General features: G+C 41.4%; 1 protein-coding gene across 12 annotated transcripts in view; it reads left to right on the top strand.

Moving 5' to 3' along the window:
• The window catches only part of DLGAP2 (DLG associated protein 2), a 480,112-nt gene that overhangs the window by 53,503 nt on the left and 399,416 nt on the right, over positions 1 to 27,193 (top strand). For all 12 annotated transcript variants that reach the window (XM_074581683.1, XM_074581678.1, XM_074581677.1 and 9 more), the window contains exon 2: positions 26,294 to 26,348. In XM_074581683.1, coding sequence (XP_074437784.1) covers positions 26,294 to 26,348 — 55 coding nt within the window. The remainder of the gene's footprint in view (positions 1 to 26,293; positions 26,349 to 27,193) is intronic.

Here is a 27,193-nt window from a genome sequence, read left to right as displayed (position 1 = left end):
GGACATGGTTTTGTGGTGGACTTGGCAGTGCTAGATTAATGGTTGGACTTGATGATCTTAAAGGTCTTTTCCAACCTAGATGATTCTATGATCACTCAAAGACTACTGAGAATACAAGCACCAAGGCTGAGGGCTGATCTCCGTGGTGCAGTTCCTCTTGCCCTCCAGAGCCACGTTGAGACTCTGTTCTCCCAACAGCTTGCTCACAATTCCTTCGTATTTCCCCCATGCTGCCTATTCTGAACTGCCATTTCATTCTTCAGGGACTGTGACTCTTAGGGACAGGCAGGCTTCTGGCAAAGGCATTATTACTTTAATCAGACTTTTTTCTTAGGCAAAATACAAGAGAGAAGCACATGCAAACCACCCCTTGTATATCAGTATCTCCTTTCCTTGAAACAAAACAAATGATGCAAGGTTGCAATAAAAAACATAAACAAGGGTACAAGCTTGCAAAGTGTTCATGAAATAAAATAGGAATGTATGAGCTCCCCTAGGCAGATCCCCAAACTGTCATGTTTTATGTCTACCATTAGATCAGTATGTTAGTTTACAGGCACCTAGGGAGAAGTGAGGTGCAACGATATTGTACAGCATCACATAAACATATATTAAATGGTGTGAATAGTAAGAGCAGGTAGAATATGCAGGATGTGCTGTTCAAAGTCTATATGCCAAGGCAGAACAATGAAGATTAATTTCACTTTAATTTTTATATGTTTTGCATCAATATTATGAATGGTTTGTTTCAGTGAAGTAAACGCATTGACACGTCTGGGATGTTAAAAGCACCCCTTCGACATACACTGACTGATTTGTCAGTACATTGGCAGTATATTGCATGGCGAGTTGCTCTTTGTGAATGTTTACAGCAACTTCTGTCCACCCAATATACCTATGTCAGAGCCCTCTGCTTTTTCTGCATGACACGTTGTTAGGGCTTTTAGTCATTGACTCTTCTGTTGCCCTGCCAGCATATTTATTTAAATTTTTTTTTTTTTTTTCATTTCTGTGCTTGCATGCCTTCCTATAAAAATATTTATATTTTTGAGTAAATCTTGCACTTGCCGTTCATTAAGAAATGATGTCAACAGAGGTAGAAATTTGTCACCAGAGAATGGTCTCTGGCAGCTAGAGCGCCACAGTTAATGGTGGGGCAAATCGGCTCTGAATGTCAGGCAGGTATCCTGAAACAGTATTCGGTTTCAGTGACCCCTACGTCTGCTACACTAAGGGATTAATTATGCTGATGCCTCCCCCCCGACACACACCTTTTTCTATGCATTACTACAGCATTTATCAAAAAGCTGTGTCGTACGTGCAGCTCATGAATGAATCCCTGCATTTCAGTCACCCCCTCACTCGCTGCATCAAAATGTGAGCCGCTCTCCATCTGGAGGAAGGAGTGGAATATCTCTCCTATCTGGCTGACAGCTGTGAAATACATCCCTCCGTCTTTCCCGTTTAGTCTGCAATCTCCCCTCGAATTTTGGTATCCACTCCAATTACGCAGCACTTTAGACACTACGGTGCCGGCTGCTCGGTGACAGCTGCTACAGAAAGCCCTAATACAGATGGATCATTCTGCCCCATTCACTCCGATTTCTTGGGTTTGCTTGCTTTGATTTGACCTTCATTCTCAAACAGCATGCGGCTTCTTTTTTCTCTTCCCGGGGATATAGGAGCTTCCACACAGGATCAGACTACAGATCCTACTAATGTAATATCCTGTCTATATCAGGTTCTTCAAAAGAAAATGAAACTCCCATTTGGCAGACTTGTAATTAAATAGGCCTTTGCGGGAGAATTTTCTGAAACTACTAACAGCCGTATTTAATTTTGGATAAAGAGAATATAAATTTTATATAAAGAAGATACAAATTCTATATAAAGACGTTACAGACTTGTAGGCCACTGCTGCATATTCTTTATATTTTGCGCTGAAGTAGCTACAAAAATACTTATTCAGATTAACGTGTAGTTTCTTTTCAAAATGTGTTTTGTTTTCTGCCTTTGCAAGTCAATAAATGAAGTCCCACCATATTCGCTATAATTCTTGAACTCCTCTTTAACTTCTGAAAATTAGAAATCATCCTTCCTTGCCATTTTTACTTTGAGGGAACTAAGCGGCTCGAGCAGCATCAATACATGTACATCGTTTATCTTTTGTCAATGTCATTTTGCTATGAGCAGAGTTTCAGAAAAGAATCCATCTTCTTGTTAGGAACCATAGTTGGTGCCAACCACGTGCTACATATACCTCCTTCTGCCGTCTGCTTAATATCAGATAAGATAAAAGATTGGAAAGAGCCCAGCTGAGAACTAGTGTGCATGAACAAGTGATCTAATGAGAAAACCTGCTGAGAAGCCAGCATTCACCCCTGTTGCCTCCACCTGTCTTCAAAAGGCGTTTCCTCTGCCGCTTTAATTCTCTCTATTCCTTCCCGTAGTCGTCCTCCGTGGACTGCACATCGCACCGGGATTTAACTCTTGGTCGCCGGCTGACCCCTTCTCTCCTGATTTTCTTTTGTGCTTGTTTCCCTCCTTCCCCCAGCCATTTTCTTGTCTGGCGGTCAGGGTGACTGCAGCCTTCCTTCAGTAACAATTCTTACTCTTGCGTTTTGCTTGCTGAACTCCGTCCGTGCTGCCCCGTTCCCTGTGAATGCATCGCTGAAGCGCTACCCTGTTATTCTCCCTATTCCACACTCTTCCCTCTTCACGCTCACTACTGCAGCTGGTAGCATTATGCGATACAAATAAAATAACTGATTAACTGATTAGCTCTTTTCTCTCTTTGTGAAGCAGTTATATAAACTGATTCTATTTGTTGTCAATTTATGCATAAGCCTTTGCTGAGTAGTTGAGATACATATTTTCTAGTCTGTGGGTACTTCACAAACTGCTTACTTTGATTATTAGCTTTTCAGCGTGTGATTAGTCATCTAAATCACAGGGTATCAGTACTGCCAACTTTAAACATTACAAAATCATGAGTCAGCCTCAAAAAATCATGGGATTGTTTAAAAATGATGTGGGTTTTTTCCTATTAAAAATACTTTTGCAGTTTGGTTTTTACTTGGCTTCTGAGCTTTTAGGTTTCATTTGCTTCACATTTTCAAGCTTTTCTTTGCAAATGTGGATTAGAACACTTTTTAGTAAAGGAAGTTATGTTTATTCTGCAGTCTCCTGATTTAATGATCTGGATCCTCAAGAAGAAATCAGGGAAAGTAAAATAAAAACACAAGTGTTGACAGTGCTGTATTATACTCTCTGTTATCTTACTGAATGACTGAAAATTTTGACACAGAAAATAAGGAATACCAAAAAAAGATGAACAGAGAGAGCAACTTTCCATATTTATTTAAATTCAAACATTTTAAAGCCTTCACACTAACAAGTGTTAGGCTCCAGTTTCATAATGATGTCCCTGCAGCCTTTGGGGGGAAAAAAAAGGGTGCATATAGGAGGCTAACTGACTCATATGGGCAATAAATCAAGCCACAGAAACGTTTGTGCTACTCTTACTAAGCCATCCATTAGCCTTCCGTATGAATGCAGCTCTTGGTGTGCAAATATAATCTTTGCAGTGATGGGCTGCCATCCTTGAACAGTTAAATCACTCAGGCATCTTTGTGCTTTAAATGTACCCAAAGGATTCTCTGAGATCAGATGTGACCAACCTGTGATCCACGTGTTACCTGCCAGGACAGCTCCCTCCACCCTCTCCCCATGGCCTCCTGCCGATGGTGATTCAACTGTGTACCAGACATCCAGCTTGCCCCCAGCCACGTTTCTCGCACCTGTGGTCCTCAAGGAAGAAATGACCTCCGCTGCCACCAGAACTAGCTGTCTGGCTCATGGCCCACCTTGGTTTGAAGGCATCAGACAGAGGGTTTCTGGGTTTCTAGATTTGAGGGCACCAGACCCACGGCACCTAGGTTTTAGTTTTGAAGACACCAGACAGAGGGCTTCTGGAGATGTAGCCACTTTTTTCCTTTCTCGTGCTCCCCAGCACTTCTCCAAGCTGCTGATGCTGCTTCCATCACCAACTCGCCACCTCGCCACAGTGGAGGAGCACAAGAGGGCAAAGTCTGCTCTGAGGAAGCCCTTTAAATATGACTATGAGGCAGCTGTCAGTTCTGAACTCCATCAACCTTTTGGCATTGCTCGTTACAAATCATAAGGGTCTCTAGTCTAGGAGATAGTATGTCTGTACAAAGTCACAATTACAGCAAGTAATCTAAGTAAAAGTAATAGAAACCTGCATGAAAGCAAAATAACTGTCATGTTTAACTTATCTTACATGCCTTACAAGCAATACCGGGTGCAGCTTAGTTAAAGGCACAGAACCCGAAGTGAACAGCTTACATCCCATGGAAGAATTCCTCATTGCTGGCTACCCTGCACCAAATCCTTTGGCTGATACAGACATCTTCCTTACCACATTCCCCTAATCCCAGGCCAGTGTTTGCTGTCAAAACTGTTTTTCTCTTCACATTGTCCATGCAACTTTCTTTAGAATATAGACCACTGAAGAATTTTAAAACAGTGATTAATACTCACCTTTGAAGTACCTTTCTGGAGTGAACCTTGGAAATGAACCGAACATAGTTTTTGAGTCAGGCTCCTCGCTTCATCCCTCTAAGGTTTGGATTTTTTCACCTTTTGTTTAGAAACAGGAATTATAAGCAGGTCCTCAGATATTCTGAAGATATTCCAGTACAGGATACCCAGCCAGCAACAAAACCCAAAGCAGTCTGTCCTAGTAATAGAAAAGCCTTCATGATACCTGTATCTAAAAGTGTTCCAATACAAGTAGGCCAATTTAAGTTAGTGATATAAGAAAACATGACAGTAGTATCTTTTGAACCATTTGTCATACCTGTGTCACGGATCATTAAAATTTCAACCTTTTGTCAAAACTGAAAATTCAGAAGATTTGTTTTTCTCTTGAATGGTAGCCAGTGGAGTCTTCAGCAGCTTCTGATTATTCTTTCTCCTCTATTCTCCAGCAGGTGTTTTCTCTCCACCCCATTGACTTTTCCTTAGCAGAGACATCAATAGTCCCTGTAGGTAATTCTAGCTAGAACTCACCTCCTGAGACCTTGTTTAACCCCTGTTAGTGCAAGGCTCATCTGTACTTGGCAATAACAACCTTTTGAAAGATTTGTATGTCCCTCTATTATTTCTGGTGTTTCTGTTAGAGCAAAGTTGTGGTCATCCCAGTGCCAGTGCCCATCACCACCAAGACATGCAGCTTAACATTTCCACAAGTTAAGCTCTCATTAAGGTGGCAGCGGTCATAAACAAGCTTCTTTGAAGCTTGGGCAACTTGGAAACTACTTTTCCTTTGGGCAAAAGCTGATGATTCAAGCATTACAGGCAGGGAGATACCTCCAGGTGGCTCAATTCTTGGTAGTGGTGTTTAGAGGGCAGCAGATGATACATACACCCCTGTTACACCTTTTCTTTCTTTGCTTGTAAGTCATAAGGCTTTAAGGAAAGATGAAAGCCAGTATCGAGACTTGGGACTGTGCTTGTGTGGCAAGGCCAGCACTGTTTTGGGACTGCGGTCCCCTGACAGCCTCCAGAATTTTCCTTCTCTTCCCAGCCTTGTCCACACCCTGTGTCTGTCCTCAGATCTTGCTTTGTTGCTTGATCTGCTCATCCTCCAGCAACCACCACCTGTTTTACAGTTCTCTGTGGTCAGACCCGTGCTGCATTTTCTCCCACCTCTGAGGCACTCCTGATGGCTTTGACGGACCACTGCGTCCCAGCACACCTCGCTTGGTGTGAAAGTCAGGGATTCCCCATGCTGCAACCTATCTTCCCACCATGTCATGGGGAGGAGGGGCAGGCTGGCTGCCACTGTGCCCCTCCAAAGCTACCCGCAGGGCGGCTGGAGCCAAAGCACCGCTGGAGCCTGGTATTCCACCTACCACTAGCAAAGCGGCACTGCCCCTGAGCTAGCTCCACGTGACATACAGCGACTTGCACTATGGACACCTCCAAAGTGGTTTCTCTCCCTCTCTCTCACATCAGCTTTGTTTTTCACTTTGCATCACAGTTTATTCCCCTTTTACTCTGCCTAGACCAGATACCTCTTCCAGGCTCCTTGATCGCAGTTGCAAATGCTGTTGTACAGTAGCATCCTATCCACCTATTCATTTCTTCTCAGTGCTTTATCTCAGCAGCTTTTCCACATGACCTGCATGAGTAATTAGTTGAGTTCAAGTAGCAGCCGTTATCACAAGTCACCAAAGTACTTTTTTTCTAGCCAATATGCTGGAATGGAAGGGCTGAAGATGCTGCATTTATAAAAGCATGAGGTCAGTGTGTTGAGAGGGTCAGTGTTGAAAGTGTCAGTATGGATTCATAAAATTTCCCTTTGAAATCAGTGTGAGGTGTGTGTCAGTAGGGACTGCAAAGGATGCTAAAAGTAAATATAGCCATAAGAGCTTCTTTGTGCACATCTGAACTGGGGGCTTTTGGAGCATTTCCCAGTCCCTTCAACTGAGTACTCAGGCCAGACCGTCACTGTTTGTTGGACAGAAACCCAAACACATAAGTAGAGAGTGAGCCATCGTGTGTTCCTCTTTGCTCTCCCATCTGGAGCATGGAATTGTGACTTCTGTAATAGCTTCAGATCATTTTTGAGAGAAAAGAAGAAAGAAAGAAAAAAAAAAGAGTAGCAAAGGAGAAGTCTGCTCTGCTCTGTTCTCTGGATACTGCACATTAATAGTGCAGCTGCCAGCAGTCATTTCGATCAGACCAGATCTGAACTACAAAGAATTGTTAAAGATGCTTTAAAGAACTGTTGCTCATTTCCTCTTCCAGACAACTATCCGACTAATATAAGAAAAAAAGGTTTTTAAAAGTGAGTCCGTGTATTTCTGATTTTAATGATGTGTTTTTGCTGTCCTCTGCCATCTTACATGGCATGTTGTAGAGAAATAGGCACCAGGTACATTAGGTTTTTGTAACTACAGCCCTGGGTTTCTGGAAAACAAAGAAGCGTTGGGAAAGAACAGAGATGCAGCAATACATGATTAGACTGAGAATGGAGAACTATAGAGCTTTTGTTGTATATGTAATGGCTTGTTTCAAGGCATGAGGGAGTCTTGTAAATCACTGGACATGTGGAAAATAGCACATTAGCATAAGGTCATAACGATAATCTCTAGTGACAGAATGAGAGAACAAGTATATTCATTTTAACATTATAATACTTACACTTAGTGAACAAGAAATTTCTTGAGGCCAAAGTACAGACAGCAGAACATTATTCCATTGCCAGAATTTCATAAGATATTGTGAATTTATCTGCAAATGAGTCCATATGCTACAACATCTAACATTAAATTCAAGAGCAAACTGCCGAAAGAAAAATTATCTTTGTGTGCGGTACAAGAACAAGACCAGCTTTGGAGCAGCTGACTTAGGAAAAATCTTAGATAAACGCAGCCAGGGAAATGCAGTTACGACTCCTGGGTCCAGACCCAAAAGGATCTTAAGTCAGGTGCCCGTCTTTGGAAGCTGAACTCACAGGGTATACCTAAGCCCTAGCTTATTACGGAGTAGCTTCTGTCCCTGGCAGCTGAGGAAGTCTAATTTTCAGCCCTTGGAGGTATAAACATGAGTCATAATAAGTCTTGTAACTGCTGTGGGTCATTTTAGAAAAGAAAAACTCTGCACTGCGTTTCTTTTGAAATTCAGCAACTCTCCAGGAGAAGATAAGGAAGATTTTGCTGCCTGCTCAGGGCTCTCCGGTGGGAGCCAAGGCGTGCGTTTCTGATCTCTGCTTCCAGGACCGCCTTGTGTATTTTTATTTAGATAGTCACCGAACAAAATCTGGAAGCCATCCAGGGAAATTTAACTGCCTCGAATGTTCTCCCTGAAGAAAAAGGTAGGGAACTGCTTTACGAAGTCATGCCTGGTCCTTATCCTGCCTTTTGCTTCACAGCTGTCTCACCTATGTGGCTGTCTTCTAACTGTAATAATCATTCACTGTCTCTGGCCTGGGTGATAAATGACAGAAGCACTATCAGAAATAGCAGATTTCACATAGATAAAGGCTTTCAGTGATACGGCAGTTTTATAACGTCACCTACATTTCATAAACAGCACCTAAATTCTTTTGGCAGTCTCATAAGAGATATCCACCTCGCCAATCATAATTTCTGAGCTCTTTTTATGCTTACAGAGCGTAAGAGAGTTTTTCACGCAGAAGAATCATTCACACAGAGTAGTTTCACTGTCCTGTTGAAAAAATTCAGGTATGTTTTAAGGAAAAATAACAGCCTTAGTATTGGGCAAAGATAATTCACTGGAAATTTGATCTTAAGTTTGAATTTTTAAAAATACATTGTTATTGGCTATATCAGCACTCAAAGAAATGACTACATCAAAGTGTAGCTGGCTGTGTAAGGACTCCGACGTGGGTTCCTCCCAGGAGCGTTTGATGCCACCGGATCCAATTCCTGGCACTAAGCAAAAACTTTCAGCTGAAAACTCTCCTGACTCTGCTCTTATCCCCAACACTTGCACAGTAACTAGTTTCCTTTTCTGTTAAGGTTTGATGTTTTAAGTTTAAGCTCTTTTTGTACGTTTTCTCTCAAGAGAGGAAGTACAGTTGTGAATGCCTTAGCTCAGCCAGGTAAGAGAGTCCCTGCCCTGTCTGTCTCTGCCTGCTTATTGCCTTCACCCTCCCACCGAGGTTATTGTCCCCTCAGCTCTAGGGCTGTCCTGTCTAAAGGAACTGGCTTAACTTTAAACACCTAACAAAAGGGTTTACTGTTGAAATCAGTGTTTGTTTAACTTGGGGTGAGGTCAGAGGAGAACACCAACCTCATCTCTCTCAAGCCGCTGGTCCTGCTGACATAAAACGAGGTGATTCTGCTCTGTCTCACCTTCCCTTCACCCCTGGCCGTGTGGTCCCACTCTCTCTCTAAGGCCAGGGTCTAGCTCAGTAAGCCAGCAGAAATGAACTTACTTATTTTTTCATTTATTTCTGGATTTGTTTTTCTGCCAGCTCAGTGAACTGAATGGGCTGAGCATCGGGCTGGATAAGCAGCGTGAGAGAAGGTGTCTGGGCACAGGGTGGGAAGAACAGGACAGCCTCATCTGCCAGCGTCAGCATTGCCTCATCTCACCTCTGTTAGTCACCTCCCAGTCCTCTGTGCTGCAAAGGGGGCAGCCCAGCAGCTACTGGTTGATGGTCTGATAGCTGAGGTACCGCCAATGCAGATGTAACTCCTGTGACAAGGATGATGTGGGTCACGAGGGGCAGGAACCACAGCAGCCTTCCCAAGGCAGACCATCCTCAAAGCTGCACGTGAGACCCTCTTCGTTTTCATTTATCCCGTACACCCAATTCACGGGGATGAACAGGTTTTTTATGGACTTTCCAAAATTTGCATTTGCAATAAGCCCCAAATTATAATCATGCATCTCAGATGCTATTCTGGATAAAACCAGCTATAGAAGGGTAATTTTGGAGAAGGAGAATGAGCAGGTGAAAACAGTGAAGTTGTAATGAAATTGATAGACTTAATTATAGTATTTGCTGCTGTGAAAGCTATAATGCTGTCTAATCAGTTAAAAAATGTGGGAAGACTAAGGAGTCACTGTTCTGTCTATTTACACCACTGTTTTTAGGGTTTATTGAATAACATATCTAGGATACCATGTAGAATGTCAAGGTGTGTATGGAAATATATAAGCTAATTACATGTTTGGAAAAAAACCAAACTGATGATGCTTTTCTGAAGTACCAGAAAGCATGAAAAATTCTTGCATTTTAGGCTGTGCATTCACATTTTCTGCACTCTTCTTGTTTACTTGATCATGTCTCCTTGAAACAAACACCACTAGTCTGTTGTAGTATCCTTCACCAAAGTAAATTAGAAATTTTCTGTGTGTTTTTCTGTTTCTAGGTTAATTTGAACCATAGCCGTATTCATTTTTATGGTCTAGCTGGTTTTGGTAATGATTGTTTTGCATCACGTAGTAGAGCCAGGTTTGACCACTGAATTATTTGAGCATTATGGTTTTTGCTTCTTTGCATTTGGGCAAAGCAGCAGGGAGCAAAGGATTATCCCCCAGGTCTCAGGAACGGTGCTGCTTTATTTTTCATTCTGCATTTCCTACTTTGCTGTAGCTCTTCACAGAGTAGGGACAAATTCTCATCTAATTTGCATCAGTGGGCATCCAAAAATATAATAAATGCAGCCAGCATTAGTTTAAAAATGATAAATAAGCCAATTACATTGAATACATTCAGAGAAAATGCATATGCCTAGATTTTACTAACATTGTATGGACCAAAAACTATAAACATTTTATGTTTCTGTTTTCTTTTATACCTTCAGCAAAGCCTATCCTCTCACTCCAAACCCACCTGCTCCAGTGTAACTGAGTCAGCAGAAGTGGTGCTGCTGTTGCTACAGTTCTGGAGTTGCAAGGCGTCCTCAGGGGACTGCGTCTGCTTTACTGAGTGTTACCCTCATCCTTCTCTCAAAGCAGTGCCTGAAGGATGAATTTTACCCTTGGACAGTAAAACAAAAAGATATTGACCAAATCTTTCAGAACTTTCATTTACTTATATGAGCAAAGTACCTGTAAATGAAAGGGTGATCATAATTTATAATATGCTGTGTGTATGTATAGATATTCAGGGCACTAATAATTAGAGATCAGCAGCATATTCTCCTAATTTGCTTCTGCAAAGGCATGTTGAAATTTGTTAAGTATTCAAAGCAGCAGTACTCAAGGCCCTGTTTATGGATTCCATATGTCAATCAGTAGACAATTAGTTGTAATCTTCTGTTCAGTCTGGTATCTCTCTTTCAGCAAAAGGCTCGGCAAGTCTCAGAGATGTAATAAACCATGCTTAGGGACACCATCAAGTAGGCTGGCACCTGCAGTGTGATGCAGAGGATGCCAGACGTATAAACTGCATGAGTACTGATGACAGCATCACAGCTATATATCTCTATGAAGTGGTAGCAAATGGGGACAATTGTTTACTTTTTTTCATTTCGTGCTTGTGTGTTAAATTTTTCAGCTGAAATACTGATAGACATTGGTTTTGAAGTTGTGACCCGAACATGTACATGGTGAATGCTACTAGATTCACTGATTTAAATATTTATTAATTTAATAATAGATTTACTAGTAATAATGTCTATGCTGTAACACAAGAAAATGCTAAAGTATATACTTTAAAGTTAAGCATGTAATTAAATGTGGACAGATTGCTGAATCAGGGCTCAAGTCAGTGACTTGTGAATCAATATTAATCACAACAAAATACTAAACTGTAATGAGCATCTGTGCTTCAGCAGGATTTCGTTGTGCTGAGTCAAATAGCAAACACATGTGACCCCTGGCATATTTATTGTATTATTTTGAGGCTAATTAATACTATTCCGTTACGTGCTTCTTCCAGTTATATGTCATTTTTGTGTGCATCTTATTCTGCGATGACATTTTTGTGCAAATACCTTAAACAAAGGCTTATTACATTCTTTCACCCCTGATGCCAGTGGTTGAATCCGTAACCACATTCAGACTTTCCGTTTTCCATGTTTTTAAATGTCTGATTTCCAGCAAAGAATGCCAAGTGTCTGTTTCCCAATTCCAATTGTTCGAATCCGTTGTTAGGAAGGATGACAAGCGCACAATGCATGTCAGCGAGGAATCCAGCGCTGTGAAATGGACCAGCATTCACGCTATTTTCTTTATGACCAAGAACAGACCATGCCATATCCATGAATTTGAATAGGCTACAGCATGAATTAATTATTGTTTTTATGCAAGTGAATAGGAGGAAGCTCTTCAAACATATTTTCATCAGTAACACAATGTAGAAAAAATTAAGTATTGCCTTGTATGATCATATAAATAATTTTGTTGTTCCTCCTGGTCTCATTATTTCAGATATGAAAAAATAAGGACAGCAAATAGCAGGTTACCTTTGAAAGCTAGGAAACATTTACTTACATGCCACAAAAATCAGTCAGTTATATAAAGGAGCATCCTTTCCTGAAGCTGGGGCAAAGGGAAATATCCATAGGTATTGAAGTAGTAGTTTATTTTATTTAACTTTTTTTTCCCACGTTTGCATTGATACAAATTTCCACTTTACGTCACGTAACAATAAAGTTTCTGTTCTAGCTCATAGGTCACAGTATCTCCTGTTGGTGTTGTAATGAGATAGTTCAACAACATGAATTTCCGTTACTGCCATGAGATAATATAAAATAATCACAGGAAAAAGAAAAAGGATTTGAAAATTGCAAGATTCTGTGGTGATATTTTGAACCATCCAAAGTCTCCTAGCATTTGATTGCATACTATTTTTTCTGCTATCTGTATTGATTGCAATGAACACTCAACTTTTTGTAAGATTTACTCCAAACACTCCAAACAGCAAGTTAGCTGCAGTTACCTCCTGCTTTTTATGTGTTTGAATAACAAAACCTGATCTCCGGCAGTCTGAAATGCAGTGGGATGTTGCCGTAGTTGCACACAATATTTGTGTAAATAAACAGGCCACTTACATTTTGGAATCTTGGCTGGTGTCAAACCAAGATTTTTGGTAGCTTTCTTAATAGTTTTTTGGTTAGATTAAACAATCTGAATAGTGAGCCCCTTACTCTTTTATCGGGACAGTGCAGTTGGGACAGGCTTAAGCAACTTCATTGCTAATTCCAGGTTCTGGTTTGAAGAGGCAGAGTTAAATCCTTGGAAAAAACAAATTGCTGGTGTTTACCAGTGACGAGGTAACATCAGTGCTTCATCAGATCATCCCCATCAGATGGGATGACCCATGAGAATAATTAGATGAGAATTATGAGAAACAATGAGAACAATGAGAAACAGGAACTCATGTCAATGGAGATGGCTTGTTGGCTAGTCAGGTGCTCATTCTTTAATATTTTCAGCAGACCAGGCTTGTCGAGCAGGCTGATTATATAGTTCAGCATTGCGTGACTTAACCTTTTGTTCTCGGGAGGTGACATTTCCTTGAAAGCAACATGAAAGAAAGAATTAAAAATAAACAGGCTGAAAACAACCTATTTTCAACTGGATAGCCAAGACAGCAAGAAAAAAAATCCCTCTAAAGCTACATTTATTTTAGCTTGTAGTTAAAAAAAACACATACATAAAAGCTCTGTCATTCCACATATGCATTTACCAACAAAAAAATGTTCCCCGGCCCTTCCACCAGTTCTTGTTCGCATTTCTTGGATGGCAAATGAAGGCTCTAGAAGCATCACAAAAGAACAGTAAAATATTTGTCCAGGTCAGAAAACTAATTAACTCTGTGCAGCCCCATTGCCCCTTGCAAGCCTTATAAAACCCCCAAAACATACAGAGCTGAAGAAAAGGGTAATTGTTTCTTTTTAGGGGAGCACACCGCATGCTGTTGTGGGATGTAGCTGGCACAGGTCCATATACGCCTCTGATTAATTCCAAATGAGGTGTCTGCCTTCGGTCTTCCTTGTTCTTGGGAGAGTGCTGTAACCCTCTCTGGCAGTCTGACACTGGGGACGTTTCGCTGGGCCCAGTGAAAGTAATTCTGTATTGTACAAAATACTTAAATGAGCATTAGCAAAGAGGCAGGAACTGGCTCTTTTTTTGGCAAGTCGTGTGACCGCTAAATTATAGAGCTCTTTGTGATCTGAGTAACATTCTGCTATTTGTGCAAAATCGAGAAAATCTTCATCAGAGAAGATGGATGTTATCTCACAATAATTGATTGTGGCAGCCTGTTAAAAGATAAGAGTCTAGCATCTCTATTTGGCAGATGTTTGACTTGCAGCTCGTTCTCCCATCTTGTAGATAAGGTGTGCCTCTATTCCCTGTTTCTCAAGAGGTGAGGCAGCGCTGTCATCTCCAGTGCTCAGTTTAAGACTGTCCCCAAGAGCATATCAGGTCTCTGATGACTGCCAGCTTTGTAACACTCCTGAGGATTCCTCAGGCTCCCCCTGGCTCCTTCCACAGCACTGGAGGATCATCAATTGCAGAGGAGTAGGCACCTTTATGCATGTTTTACATCTATCTTTTCACCTTTGTAAGCATCAAAAATACCCTTTCTGTGTATGCATCTTTGGGTCATCTAGTGGTACGTAGACCCTAAGCTGATTAAAGATTAGAGCAACCTATGAAAGCTACATAGTTTTAAAAGTGTGGTATCATCAGCTCACAGGTTAAAACTGCCCTGCTGCTCTTCCTACTTTGTATTCTCAAAAACCGACTGCACAAATTATGCAGTCTCTTTCCTCAGAAATTGTCCCCAGAAGCGTAACTGTTCAACTGGAATTGAAAAAATGATAACCTGCTTATTGAGACCTATCCTTGTTTTATCCCACCTTCAGCCAAATCTCCCCAAATGACTGGGGCTCGCAATAAGCTATCATATTGTTCAATATTGAATGAAACATGGGTAATAAAGACAAATTTCTATCTTAAAGAGAAAGCTATTATTTCCATAAGAATGCCTGCTCGTTGGGGATGGAGGTGTGGGTAGTCGTTTTGTGTTCTGAATTCTATATCCCCCTGTGCTATCAAACATTGCCAAGGGCATGAACAAGGCACAGGCATCCTTCTCTGTTTGTTCTCTTTGCATGAAACATTTGTGTAACCTAAATCTATGAAATAAGTATTCCTAAAAATAACCCTTCCTTCTCCATTTTTCCGCCGTCACTTGCAGCTGTCCATCAGGAGTGGCATGTCCCAGTTCTGTGTAGGCATGAATTCTGCAGCGTGCTGCTACTTCAGTTTGCGTGCTGGGCCAAAGGATGACAAAATGGACTTGACTCGTGTAATGGCAAAGCAGTCTTTGGAAAAAATACGCCTTGTTCCCAGTTTCCAAGGCATCTTTCACCTGGCCAGGGGAAATGGCTAGATGAAATTGCAGACATCTAATTCATCTCTGCGGTTGTCCCATAGAGGATGGAGAGTGCTACTTAGGTCTGGAGTCTCAACTTCTCCAAAGTGACAAACATGTAAAAGCCACCTTTGAGTGTAATAACAGAGAGCTTTAACAGATAGACTCTGGTCCTAATAGACTTCAGCATTTCCCCACTGATATAGGTGACTTCTATTTCTGAGCTATTAATAAACTTGAAATTGGATATAGCAAATAGCTTTTAAAAGCAACCATACGTGATAGTCAAACTACTAATAAAATATAAAGTATTAGGTGTCCTCCTTGCTAGTTCAAGTCACCACTTCTAATACACGAGTTATTCTTTGATTGACAGTGAGAAAGGTCTGTGATACCTGGCCCATACATGTAGGTAAACAGTTAAGGTGTTTCTTTTTTTGTTTGTTTGGTGGTAACTTTTATACGTAAAACTTCCTCTCTCTCCTTACTCACAGTTTTGAACTGAATTTCTTTGTGTATCTGTGACTCCCACACAGTAGAATAAAGCAGACCATTGGGAGAGTTTTGTTGCCAAGTCCTAGTACAAAACCATAAACTTTAATTTTTAATGAAGATTAGTTTCTTTCTAACAAAGATGCAGGGAAAGACTGTTACTCTGTTTTACATGTTTAATGGATCTGTTTCTGCAGTGCAAATATGGGTATCAAAATCTTTAAGATCCCTGTGGTTTTTTTCATATAAATCTTAAACGGAATTCCAGAGCAGCAGGGAAAAATAACACTCGGGATTCCCTGGCATTTACCTTGTATATATTATTATTATTATCTGAATAATGTGTGCTTTTGAATTGCATAATTTATTGACATTGTGCATTAAAAAGGCTTTTTTTGACAAGCCACAATAAAAACATATTCCACAACGCTCTCCCAGACTAAAACTGAAGGGCCAAGCCGTGGCTGGCTTTGTTGAGCAGTGTGTGGGTGAGATGGAAGCAAGGAGACATCCCTCCTCTCCTCCAACAAAACCTTTCACCGGTCAAGTACTGCCCAGTGAGGCACCAGGGGCATGGTGCAGGTTGGTGCCACCAGGTCCAGCCCCTCTCTGATGTCCAGGCACCTCCACTTCTCCAGCACTGGGTTTGGCGTGCTCACTGGAGGCTGTTCCTGAGTCAGGAGGACTTTTTTCCTCTGTGTAGGTCAGCTGAATCCTCATCTGCCCAGCGGGGATTCAGCCCTGAGCCCTGCGGAAAGAGCAGCTTGTCATGGACTCAATGATCTCAAAGGTCCTTTCGAACTGTGAAGATTCTATGATTCTATGATTCTATGTAGGGTCCAAGATGGCCCGTGAGGAGGACTATGACTTCTACTCAGGAGAAATGACTGGGGAGACAATAAATCTCTGCGGCAGGGATGGCAGGAGCGGTATCTGCAGTGCATGTGCGTGTGTGCTGACAGTCTGTCAGCCGACTCCGGCAAGTGATGAGTGTGGGGAGGCAGCCAGGACCTATCTGATAGAGGGCTTAGAATTCCCTAGCCTGAAAACATTCACTGGGATCTGCTGTAGCCTTGCTCTATAGTCATTTTTATCTGTACAAACCATGCAGCCGTTGCGGTGCTGACTCTCATGGTACTGCAGTAACAAGAATAACAACAGCAAGTAACCAGGGTATCCTTCTCCCCAGGAGGACTCCTTTCTTGCATTTATCTGTACCGCTGTAGTACCATCATCTCCAACTAGGAGACCTCACAGTCTAGGCATTGTGAGGTACATGCATACTTTGTATCTAAGTAAATTAATGCAGGGGAAAAAAGGAACTATTATTATCATATTTCATATTTTCGAGAATGAAAATGAAGGTGTTTGTTCTGCTCCAACATATATAGCAAGCTCTAGAATTTTTATTTGATCAAAACACAATCAGATGCTTAAAGATAAATAAATCATAATAACTCAGTCAGAATTTTTTTTTCATAAGCCATTTCTTGCGCCAAATCACTCTCCATGGTTTACTCTGAAATTCATTAAACAACTGCAGCCCGACGGTAACTTCTTTGTGACTTCTTTGTAACTTCTGAGGCAATAGCTGTCTTTTGCTGACTCCTAAAGCTGCTGTGCTTCTATAAGGCTTTTGGGGTTTGCAGGTGGATGTAAGTGTGCTCGTTATTCAAACTTAAGATTCATTAATAGAAATAGAAATATCTGTTACAAATACATTTGAGGGAGGATGGAGGGACCGGTTTGTAACATGAAAAGCTGGTGCATTTTTATGTTATATCTCAGTGTGATATTTGACTATATTATTACCTTAAATCTAATATATTAAAATTATGTAAGACAGAGCAAGGACTCACAGTCATGACCCTGAGGTCCCTTGGGTGCATTTCACCCAGCCCTATGGACTTGCTACATCCGGATATCTTAAGTGATCCCTTCCTTGATCCTCATGGATGCACAGCGCAGGGGAGTAGCCTGGGGGCTGGGTGTACTCTGCAATTGCTGTAGGATGTGCAGGAGCTGGGCTACAGAGAAGCAGAAAACTCCTGAGACAGCTGGTCTGGTCAGCAGATAGGTCTCTCTGTCCCCACAGAAGGGAATATCCAACCACTATTATCCGTTACTTCCTTTTTGTGACCTGTGGATCAGGCTCAGTCACCTTCCAGCCCCTGGAAATCACTAGCTGCCACACTTCATCACTGTGGGGGTCTTTGTCAGCCCCACTTTCAAGGGTTGTCTCTGGCTAGTCCTCCCTCAGGCCAACATGAGGCTTGGGCTCTTGCCCCTGCAGAGTCTCTGTGGAGAATTGTGACCAACCTTTGAAGTATTAGTAGTCTGCTTACGCTTATTTCTGACCCATGATCCACACCAGAGATAGGATATCTCACATCTAGGTATGGCCATTAGGTAGGAGATGCTACTGCTGCTCACGGTGGTAATGGGCAGAAAAAATGTTTATGGTTTCTGGTTTACGCCAAAACATGTTTCTTGTGTTCAATTGGAAGAGCAAGTGAATTTGTTTATGTTGGTTGCTTTATGTGTAGTGCAATGACTGTACATCTGATGGCTCGGTCATTAGTACTTCATCTGAAGGAAAGCTGAAAATACAATCGGTTTTTTCCTGAAGTTTATCCTCCTAATCATTTGCTTTTGGAAAAAGAAATTGCAGCATCAACTGAAAAGTCTTGGTCTCTTCCTCCCAGCAGTGTTACCCTGGGAGGGGCAGCAGCGGCACCTCTCAGACTCAGAGCACTTTGAGAGCATCATTGTCTCTCAGATTCGGAGAACTTTGGCATTGCTTGTTCCAGACTTTTGAAGGCCTAGTTTTGGACAATGGCACAGTGATGCAATTATTTGAACAACAAACAGATGTGTTCCCAATAGACCTGTATTTATCATGCCATGTTCAGTCCGAGGCATCTTAAATAATTTGTGGATTCTCTTGTAAGTGCAGCCGATTACAGTAATTGGACCTGGAGGTCACAAATATATGGATCACTATAGCAAAGACTTGTTCTGTCTGTAAGGAATGTGCTCTTCTGAAAAGTGAAAGATATAAAGGAGTTTTTGTTGTTGCTGTTGTATTGTTCTCAAAGAGTCTAAATACTGAAGAGGAAGTGAGAAAGAAATAGGTTTTGTGGCCGTTGCTAGTTCCACCGCTTATTTTCCTATGCTATTAAATAGGGAAAAGACTGTCTTTAGGTATTATTTCGGATCACTTCAGGGCTAGATGTGCTGCTAACTTTCAGACTACATTGGGTTTTTTCCCCCACAGGCTTGCCTAGTTACTCTATTTAGTCTGCATATTATATTCTTATGAAAGCTATGTGGAGGAATTATACTTTAGATGACAACTTTTAAAAAAGATTCATGTACGTAAGTCCTTGTTAATTGTAGGACAATTGTAATTAGTTCATGCTAATGCAGATTCATACTAACACGAATCTGGAACGTGTCATAATGTTAATCATGTTTTCTTTCCTGGGCCATCAAAAAAATGATCAAACCTGTGTTTCAGCCTGACTTGGCATGGTGGCTTGGATAAAAGGAGTAATGAGGCCAGACAGTGCATGGAGCTGAGCCGTGTCCTTGTAACACCAAACCTTTTCTTCTAGGGTTGGTTCCCCTTATTTAGTTTTGATTCAGATATACGAAATAGATTATGCAGTCAGTGAGTTCCTCATTACTTAAATGTCTGTCACTTTTAGTTGAAAACTCTGCTAAAGAAGCGTTGCTGCTGTTGGTGGTGTCAATACTTCCTTTAATCGTGGAAAGGGTTTTAGAAAATTTCCATTTTTTGAGATGGAATACAATCTGAAAGAATACATATTAGTATGGGTGTTGTAATGTTTTCAGAATATTTCTGAGATTTGTCTTCCTTAACCCAACATTTCCTTTTATTCAGAAAAAAAGGAGACAATATACATATTTAAATGTGGTTTGATATGATATGATAAATACATCAATACAATATCAAAGTATTTGATATATGGTAAATACAATTTATCTTTTTTCAGTGTAACCTGTCCTTTCAACAAAATCTTCATGTTTTATTTATGTTATTCATATGTAATTGGGAATGGTGGACTAAGGTAGAGGATGAATAGAGAGGAAAATACTTTTACTAAAAACCCCCCAAAGCAGATGAATCATTAGCCAGTTCTGTTTTGACATTAAATTAGAATGAAGGTTCACTGGTGGGTATGTGAAATTGGATATTGGACAACAGCAATCTAGTGAAATCTCAGAGGAACATTAATTGGACAAGTCTGGGCCGTCTCATCAGAATACAATGAAATAAACTGACAAGCCGGGCTTCTCCCTCGCAGCACCGTGGGTGGGAGACGTTCCGGCACGGGCTGCCTTTGCAGCTCATCGGCAGCTACGGCAAAAGGTTTCTTCCTTGGCAGGGCAGAGGAGCTGACAGCTAGCGGGGAATGATTGAAAGGCCTTGCAAAAGCTCTACTATTTTTGGCAGTACCAGATACACAAGAAGATGGAGTCTTAATATTTTCTGCTTGCACTAGGTTTGCCGTTAGGAGCAGGGTCCGGGTTGCTATGGCAGGGAACGCCTGTGGGTTTGGGTCCCTCTGGTCCTGCTGCTCTCTTCCTCCGCAGCCATGTACTTCAAGGACTGATTTTACCAGTAACTTGGAACCGTTGCTGATGCCGGTGTGGGTTGTGTCAATAACAGCTTCAAGTGAGACAGAAGAGACATGCTCGTAATCTTAGGTTGCTTTCGAGTTCTTACAGGAACTGAAATGATAATAGCTATTTGTTGATGCGCTCCCTAGATACCCCTTAAAAAGCATAACCAAATATAATTATGCTTGTGAGAGTGGATTGAAGTTCAGATTTAGCTTCTTGTAGGTTGAACCAACTGCATATTGTGAGGGAGCTGAAGGCAATAGCTGGGTGCAGCATTTCAGCAGCTGGCTGCGTGAGCCTGCCTGCGCTGAAGAAATATGGTAATGCTGTAATGATAAACCTTTGATTTTGTGATGGTTCATATCACCCAACAGCTTGTGAATGGGAAACCTTGTCTACTTTTCACGCCCTGTCTGAAGGCAGACACCTTTACAGCCCCGTTAGATAGTTGGCTGCTGTGAACGGCCAAATCATAGAATCACAGAATGGTTTAGGTTGGAAGGGACCTTAAAGATCATCTAGTTCCACCTCCCCCGCCATGGGCAGGGACACCTCCCACTAGACCAGGCTGCTCAAAGCCCCATCCAGCCTGGCCTTGAACACTTCCAGGGATGGGGCATCCACAGCTTCCCTGGGAAACCTGTTCCAGTGTCTCACCACCCTCTCAGTAAAGAATTTCTTCTTAATGTCTAATTTAAATCTCCCCTCTTTCAGTTTAAAACTGTTACCCTGTGTCCTATCATTACACGCCTTGCTGAAGAGTCCCGCCCCATCTTTCCTGTAGGCCCCCTTTTAGGTGCTGGAAGGCTGCTATAAGGTCTCTTCGGAGCCTTCTCTTTTCCAGAATCCTAAGTGTGCTTCCTTTCTGCTTAAGAAGCAGCAGGGAATTGGTTCCAGAGCAGTATGACCTTCTTTTAACACTGTCACTGGCACACAGACATCTAAAATCCTCAGATATGAAGTCCAAAATAGAAGGAAACAATAATGAAAAGGAAATCCAAAATATAATATGCCCGTATAATAACAGGAGGCAACAAAAGACATTCAGAGAAGTGCGATTGCAGGATTTCCAGTGTTTTTAAGATCAAGATGTTACAAACATTATCTCAAAACATCTCTGTAGTATCTGACAAAGGATCTTCCCTAAAAGAAAAGCCCCGAGACAAATATAAGGAAAAGCGAATACAGCGATAAAATGAATATGATCCTTAGAGTGAAAAGAATTAAAATTCCTCCCACGAGATTTGTGTGGTCAGTAGGAATAGGAAAGCAGGAATGCTTAGGACGGAGTGCAGTGCAGATAGCAAGGGCTAGGAGGTGCCCACCTTTTCAAAAGAAGTGACACAACATTTGAAAGACAAAAAAAATGGGAACTCATTCACGGGATCACACCAGAACATCTAAGTCCACTTCTCTCCAGTACAGTGCTGCTTCCACAGAAGGTACAAGGCACACTTGGTGGGATGACTCTGCCCAAGGACCATTTCTTTGTAACCATCGGTGCATGAGTAAAGCTCAAATTCCGGAATGTCTTCTCTAAAATTTTATAAATCGATGTATATTGGACCACTATGTGTTTGACACATTTTCTTATGAAAGTTACCACATTCTTGCAATCAAAATGTTTCACATGCTAGTTGTAATAATTTTCTGGGGGAGAGGGGTTAGGAGGATTGGGGATTGTCTCAGAGGCGGTCCTTGGAAGTGGTTGAACATGAGCACAAGGGCCTGGGAGGGTGGTGCGGCCAAAAGGGTATATTCTGACTTTGCAGTCTTCGGGATCACTGGATTTCTAGGATGTGAAAAGCAGAGACAAATACCATATCTCAGCTTGGGACCTGAGGTTCCTTCCTTCTGGCAAGTTATAAACCACAGTATAAATCCTTGTTAACTTCTGCCTTGAATTTCACCTATGGAGCACCCAGACTCCTGAGTTGGGTATTCTGTAATTTTGGACATGTGAGACCTTCATTTTCAGTTGACTGACTTTTCAGCAGAAAAAAAGGTACAGGGACAAGGGAAAATAGTATCCAGCTCGCTTTCCTGTGGCCGTCCTAGCAGTGCAATTATAAGTGGAGTAGAAAGCAGAACGTCTTTATCATTCAGTACCACAGAGAGGCCTAAAAATCTTGGTGCCGCAGATCCTTTTAAGTGAGTAGATATCCATTTCATAGAGGCATTTTCCATACTGAAATTATTTTGCTTCACGTGTTTCCGCTTCTCTGTAAGTTTTTTTGTTTTTTTTTTAATTGTGTTAGAGGTTAGTACTTTCCAAACTTAAAATGATTTTGTAGGAATTAATTCTAGTTCTTATTAAACCACTCTAAAAAAGTATTGCATGCCAAAAACTCAGAGGACTCGGATGTTTTATTTTTACGAAATGAGGGAAAGTTTCCAAGCAGACGTATAAAAGTATGAGCTTTACTAAATTGTAAACAGCTATGTAACTACCCTGTGCTGCTCTGAGAAGCTTTCTGCATACCTGTATTACATACAGTTACAACTAAAAAATTGAATGCTTATTATGGCAGCTATATATTTTAATATCTCTAAGCACAGCAAGCGGTAGTGAAAACAAATGTAAGTAGGCCCTGATCAATGTCCACCAACATCAGTTAGAATTTTTCACTGAATTGGAGAAAGCTTCCGGCTCGGCACGGTGGGCAAAAGCTACATTCCTGCTACATGTGTCTGCCTAACTGTATACTGTGGGCCAGAGCTAATTTGGCTACTGCACCTTGATGTTAAGGACATACCACCTGCTGTATTACTTATTCTGTTTCTGCATCTATGCGTCCAGTTTTAATTTAGTATTGCAATGCCTTAGCTCCCAGCTGAGAGCATCTAAAACAACTGAAGGTTAAATCATCAGCTTAATATAATTGAAACCCGCTTCTCTTTTGCTGAGGAAACAGAAGTATGTTCTAAAACAATATTCTGTTCTCTCTGTGGTTTTTTCCCTGCGTGCGAATCCCTCCAGTTGCTCCCATGTTTTGATTTCTACAGCAGAAATCACTCCAGAACTGATTTGGATGAAGATTCTCACTCAAATTGCCTGCGTAGGTAAAGTTTTGAACCACCAAAAAAAATTAATCTAGGGATTTTCTGTGAAATTAAAAAAAAAAAAGCTCTGAGACGTGAGGCGTTTCAAGGAATAAACTGGGGATTACAGCATGCAAATGAATGAAAGGAAAGCAGCAGGGAAAAGGAGCGACAAGTAGAGGGAAAGGTGACAGTTTTGCTGAGGAATTCTCCTGTCATTTTCCCTAGGGAGGAGAGAAACGGAGTGGGGAGAAAGTGGGAGGCGAGCACTGTGAAGAGGCTCTTGGATACCATGGAGATGGGTACAGTGTAAAAATCTGTATGCTGTAGATAAGTAAGTGGGAGGTTGATATCAAACTCCTACCAGCCAGAAACTGGCTTTGTGCAGGGTAAACACGTTAAAGGGCTGGGGAGAAGGAAGCATTGTTTTAGCCTCTGCCATGCTGTTTGCCCACTTAAAAGAGCGAAGGGAAGGGACAAATAAATGTTTTTTCCAGCTTGTGCTTTTCAGTATCACTGTCCTCTTATCTATAGCCAGTCTACTAGGAAGGAAAAATTATGTTCTAGAGCTTTTTTTTTTTCCCATTGAAATTGTCTTGCTACTCCAGACCTGCTTTTTCTGTCTCTTCTTTTAATTTCAGTCTTAATTTGATTAACTGGGTGCTCATAATAAATTCATAATGCTTCTCCATGGTTCATGAATGTGGGGAAGAAAATGTGGCAGATTCACTAGGAACTAAATGTTACTTTATGTCTGAGTAAGATAGTGTTTTTTTAAAAATTCAGCTTTCGTGTTACACTGCTTTGAAAGACCATCTCTGTTCCTTTTAGGATTTCTTTGTTCTCTGCTTCTAATTTTTATGCTTTTGATGCCTGTAAGACTGTGCTGTTATTTATATCCGTGGCCATAAAGAAAATGCTATAGTTTGTAGGTATGACGTTGTACTCCTAAGAATTATTGGATTTTTTGTCTTTTATTTTAAAATTTAAGAAACACTGTAGAATGACGAGTGTGGTTTTCAGAAGATTGTTATTCCTGCTATTGATTCTTCTTAAAATACAAGCTGCCTTCTGCGTGTGAATCGGGGTAAGGCAAGCTGATACTTTGATTCAGGTCTTACTTTGTTGCCTCAAATAGTCCTCCCTGAAGCAAACCGGCTAGTTTTGAGACCACTTCAAGGGAGAAGGATTTCTACTTAAGGAAGACATTTACTTATTGAAAGGTTTTGTGTAGACCAAAAGAGATGAGAAAGGACGGTGCGTGGCCCGTATAGCTGAGCACGCAGAGGTTTGGAAGTAGGAGATGCCCACATACGTACCCCAGCGTGGTCTGTCTCCTGGTGAGGGTGTTTCTGTAGGCAGGGAAGCCGTTGGGTCAAGTACCTCAACCTCCGGGTGGTGGGAGCTGCTTAAATGGGGTTGCAACAGAATTGAAGTAAAAGACCAGTGCATATCTTGGAAGCAAGTGGCTGTGAATCGTTTAATGTAGGTTTTCCTTCAAATTTTGTGGACTTTCAAGAGTGGCCATGGGTGAGTGACCCATGAGGTCCTATGCCGTGTCTAGGGAAGGAAGCGCTGGTCTGGCAGCCTCCAGAAGCACTGGCAGTTACAGACCTACACCAGGACACAAGTCCCTGTGCGTGTGTGTACGTGAAAGAGTGAGATAGAAGGAATTTGAGAAAAATAAGCTACTTAGCAAGTCAAATACATTCACAAGATATATGGACAGTAATGCAATAAATCCCCAAATGTGACTATAAATTGTATTTGCAACAAAGCAGTTCCTTTGGTAAGCTGTTGGGGGGATCTGTGAGACATATCTCTGGGGATGTGACTCGATTACCCTATGCCTAACATCCGCTGCTTAAACCCAATTTATTTTACCTTTTCTACACAAGCTTAAGTTTAGGATTATGCCGGAATAAGTGATTTTTTTTTTTTTGTAAGAGCTTATATTTAAATGTTTTGCCTTCGGTAGAATTTAGAGGAGTTGAGTGGGGAACTGTTTTTAGCCCTGACAGTTCTCACTGCTGCGTTTTGTCCAGGGCAGCTTTCTGACCACAGACTGACTTTTCAGCTTATAATGGCAACAAAAGCAAAATTTTGCAACGTCCCTGCCTCTGCATGTGTGCATTCAGGAAGAAGCATGGTGCAGCAAGTTTCTTAAAGACTTGAGTTTGTTGTGCTGGAGGACACACAAGCTGAGGTGTTCATCCCCCTGGGGTTACGGGAGCGTGTATTGGAAAAGTCCTGCAGGGAGGGATGGGGACATTCGGAGCAGCTGCAGGGGCAGTTCGTGTCTGACTCTTAGCCGTCTCATCCCCAGCTATTAACTTTGGCCAAACAGCGAGAGCAGCCTTTGTGCAAAATAAAAATGGCCCTAGCACCTAAAGTATTTTCCTTCCTAAATTTCCGGAACTTAATGCAAGCTGTAGTGATGCTTGGGGTCTTCTTAGAGGCTAGAAGCCCAGCATTTCCTGACAGTGGTCTCGGGGGTTTCAAGTACAGGCTGCTGCTGGTAGGAGCACCAAAGTTTCCACCTGTTTTGGTGCAGACAAAACAGGTGACTTCAATGTGCAAATCTATGAAGAACGATGAGCTCCTGCCTGTAGGAAAGGGCTGCTGGTGGTGGGAGGCTTCTGCAGTGTTTCTTGCTGGCTGCTAGTGGCATCTCAGCATGGTGGATGTGGTGAGGCACAAACTTGGGATCTTCTCTGTCCTGTTCCCTTGAGTTTCCTGCTTGAGCTTCTGGGGTTCTGTGTTGTCTGCTGGAACTGGGTGTGTGAGGAGGGAAATGCTGTGCTTTGGAATTTGGTCCTGAGCGATTTATGCCAAGCTAGATCTCATAACTCCAAGGACACGTGTGCAAAAACAGGAACGGGAGTGTCATTGACTGGTAATGTACTGTCTTTCTAAGTTGAGCATGTTTAATTATGGTCTTACGTTCTTCTACTCAACTTTTTAATATTGTAGTCTGTGGGAGAGGGTGATACTAACTTTACAGGCAGGTAGTAAGCAGCTAATTTTATAAGATTCTTCTCCGTGTGCTGTTCCTAATGAGCGGGGTTCACATTTGCATGCCATGATAGCTAATTTGTATGCAGTATGAGAGCACAAAGCTTGATCAGGTATGCACTCCAGCAGGCATTGGCTCTTCTTCATATGATGTTAAAATATATATCTACATTAACGTTTCGTTCTTTGTTGCAACAGGTTCTGCCTGGCATACTGCAGAAGCATTGCTGTATTTTACCTGACAGGAACACAGGTAAACTTTTTTTCTAATGAGTTAATATTGTAATATGATTTGGAGAAATGCAAACGCACGTCAGATAATATAGAGAAGTCTTGTTTGCTACTTACCATCATTGAAGTTTTCTTCTAGTGACTGGCAACTTCAGTACTTTGTTTAAATGATCTGCTGTCATGTGAAGATTTTGTGTATTGTGTTAGCTTTCTGCAGCTAATGCTATTGTAGAGACAGGTCTCTACAATGTTGTATCAGGTCTTGCCTATAAAGGTACTTGTAGGAACTTCTGAAGCATCTCTTGTTAATTATACAGTTAGAATTTTGGCAAGAAAAGGGGCTTAATACTGGAGTCTGCAGTCTGGCTGTCTTGATTCGCAAAGGTGCTAAGCACCAAGTCCTATATGTGGTTCTGACTGCAGATAAAGTCTTGCTTTATGCTTGTTTGTCAGAGACTAGAGGAGTAGGCTAAAGGAGTAGACAGAAGGAGTACCACTAATGATGCCTTGCTATGGTGCAGGAGGACGCTTAAAGCACTATGTTTGTGACCAGAACAAATAAATTGATGAGAACGATAACATGGATGAGAAGAAAATGATGATTTAATTTTACGTTCTTTTATTACAGGAAAAACAATTTCTTCTAAGATAAGTTTTAAAATCCTTTTTATAATTTTATAAATTGGGTGACAGGCTGCACATGCAATTGTGAGTTTGATTTAGCAGTCTAATTTTGGAGAAGTAGAAGGAAAAATACAGCTTATTTTTGATATCTGATTAATAGAACATATGTGAATGCTTGCAGCTCTTCAGGCTTCATTCTCCCTTCTGCCATTAGCTACCACTAAAATAAGCCCATTTGTTCTT

The sequence above is a fragment of the Larus michahellis genome, chromosome 3, assembly GCF_964199755.1.
Source record: "Larus michahellis chromosome 3, bLarMic1.1, whole genome shotgun sequence".
NCBI lineage: Eukaryota > Metazoa > Chordata > Aves > Charadriiformes > Laridae > Larus > Larus michahellis.
The sequence above is the reverse complement of the archived record's forward strand: the minus strand, read 5'-3'. Positions and strand labels throughout refer to the sequence as shown.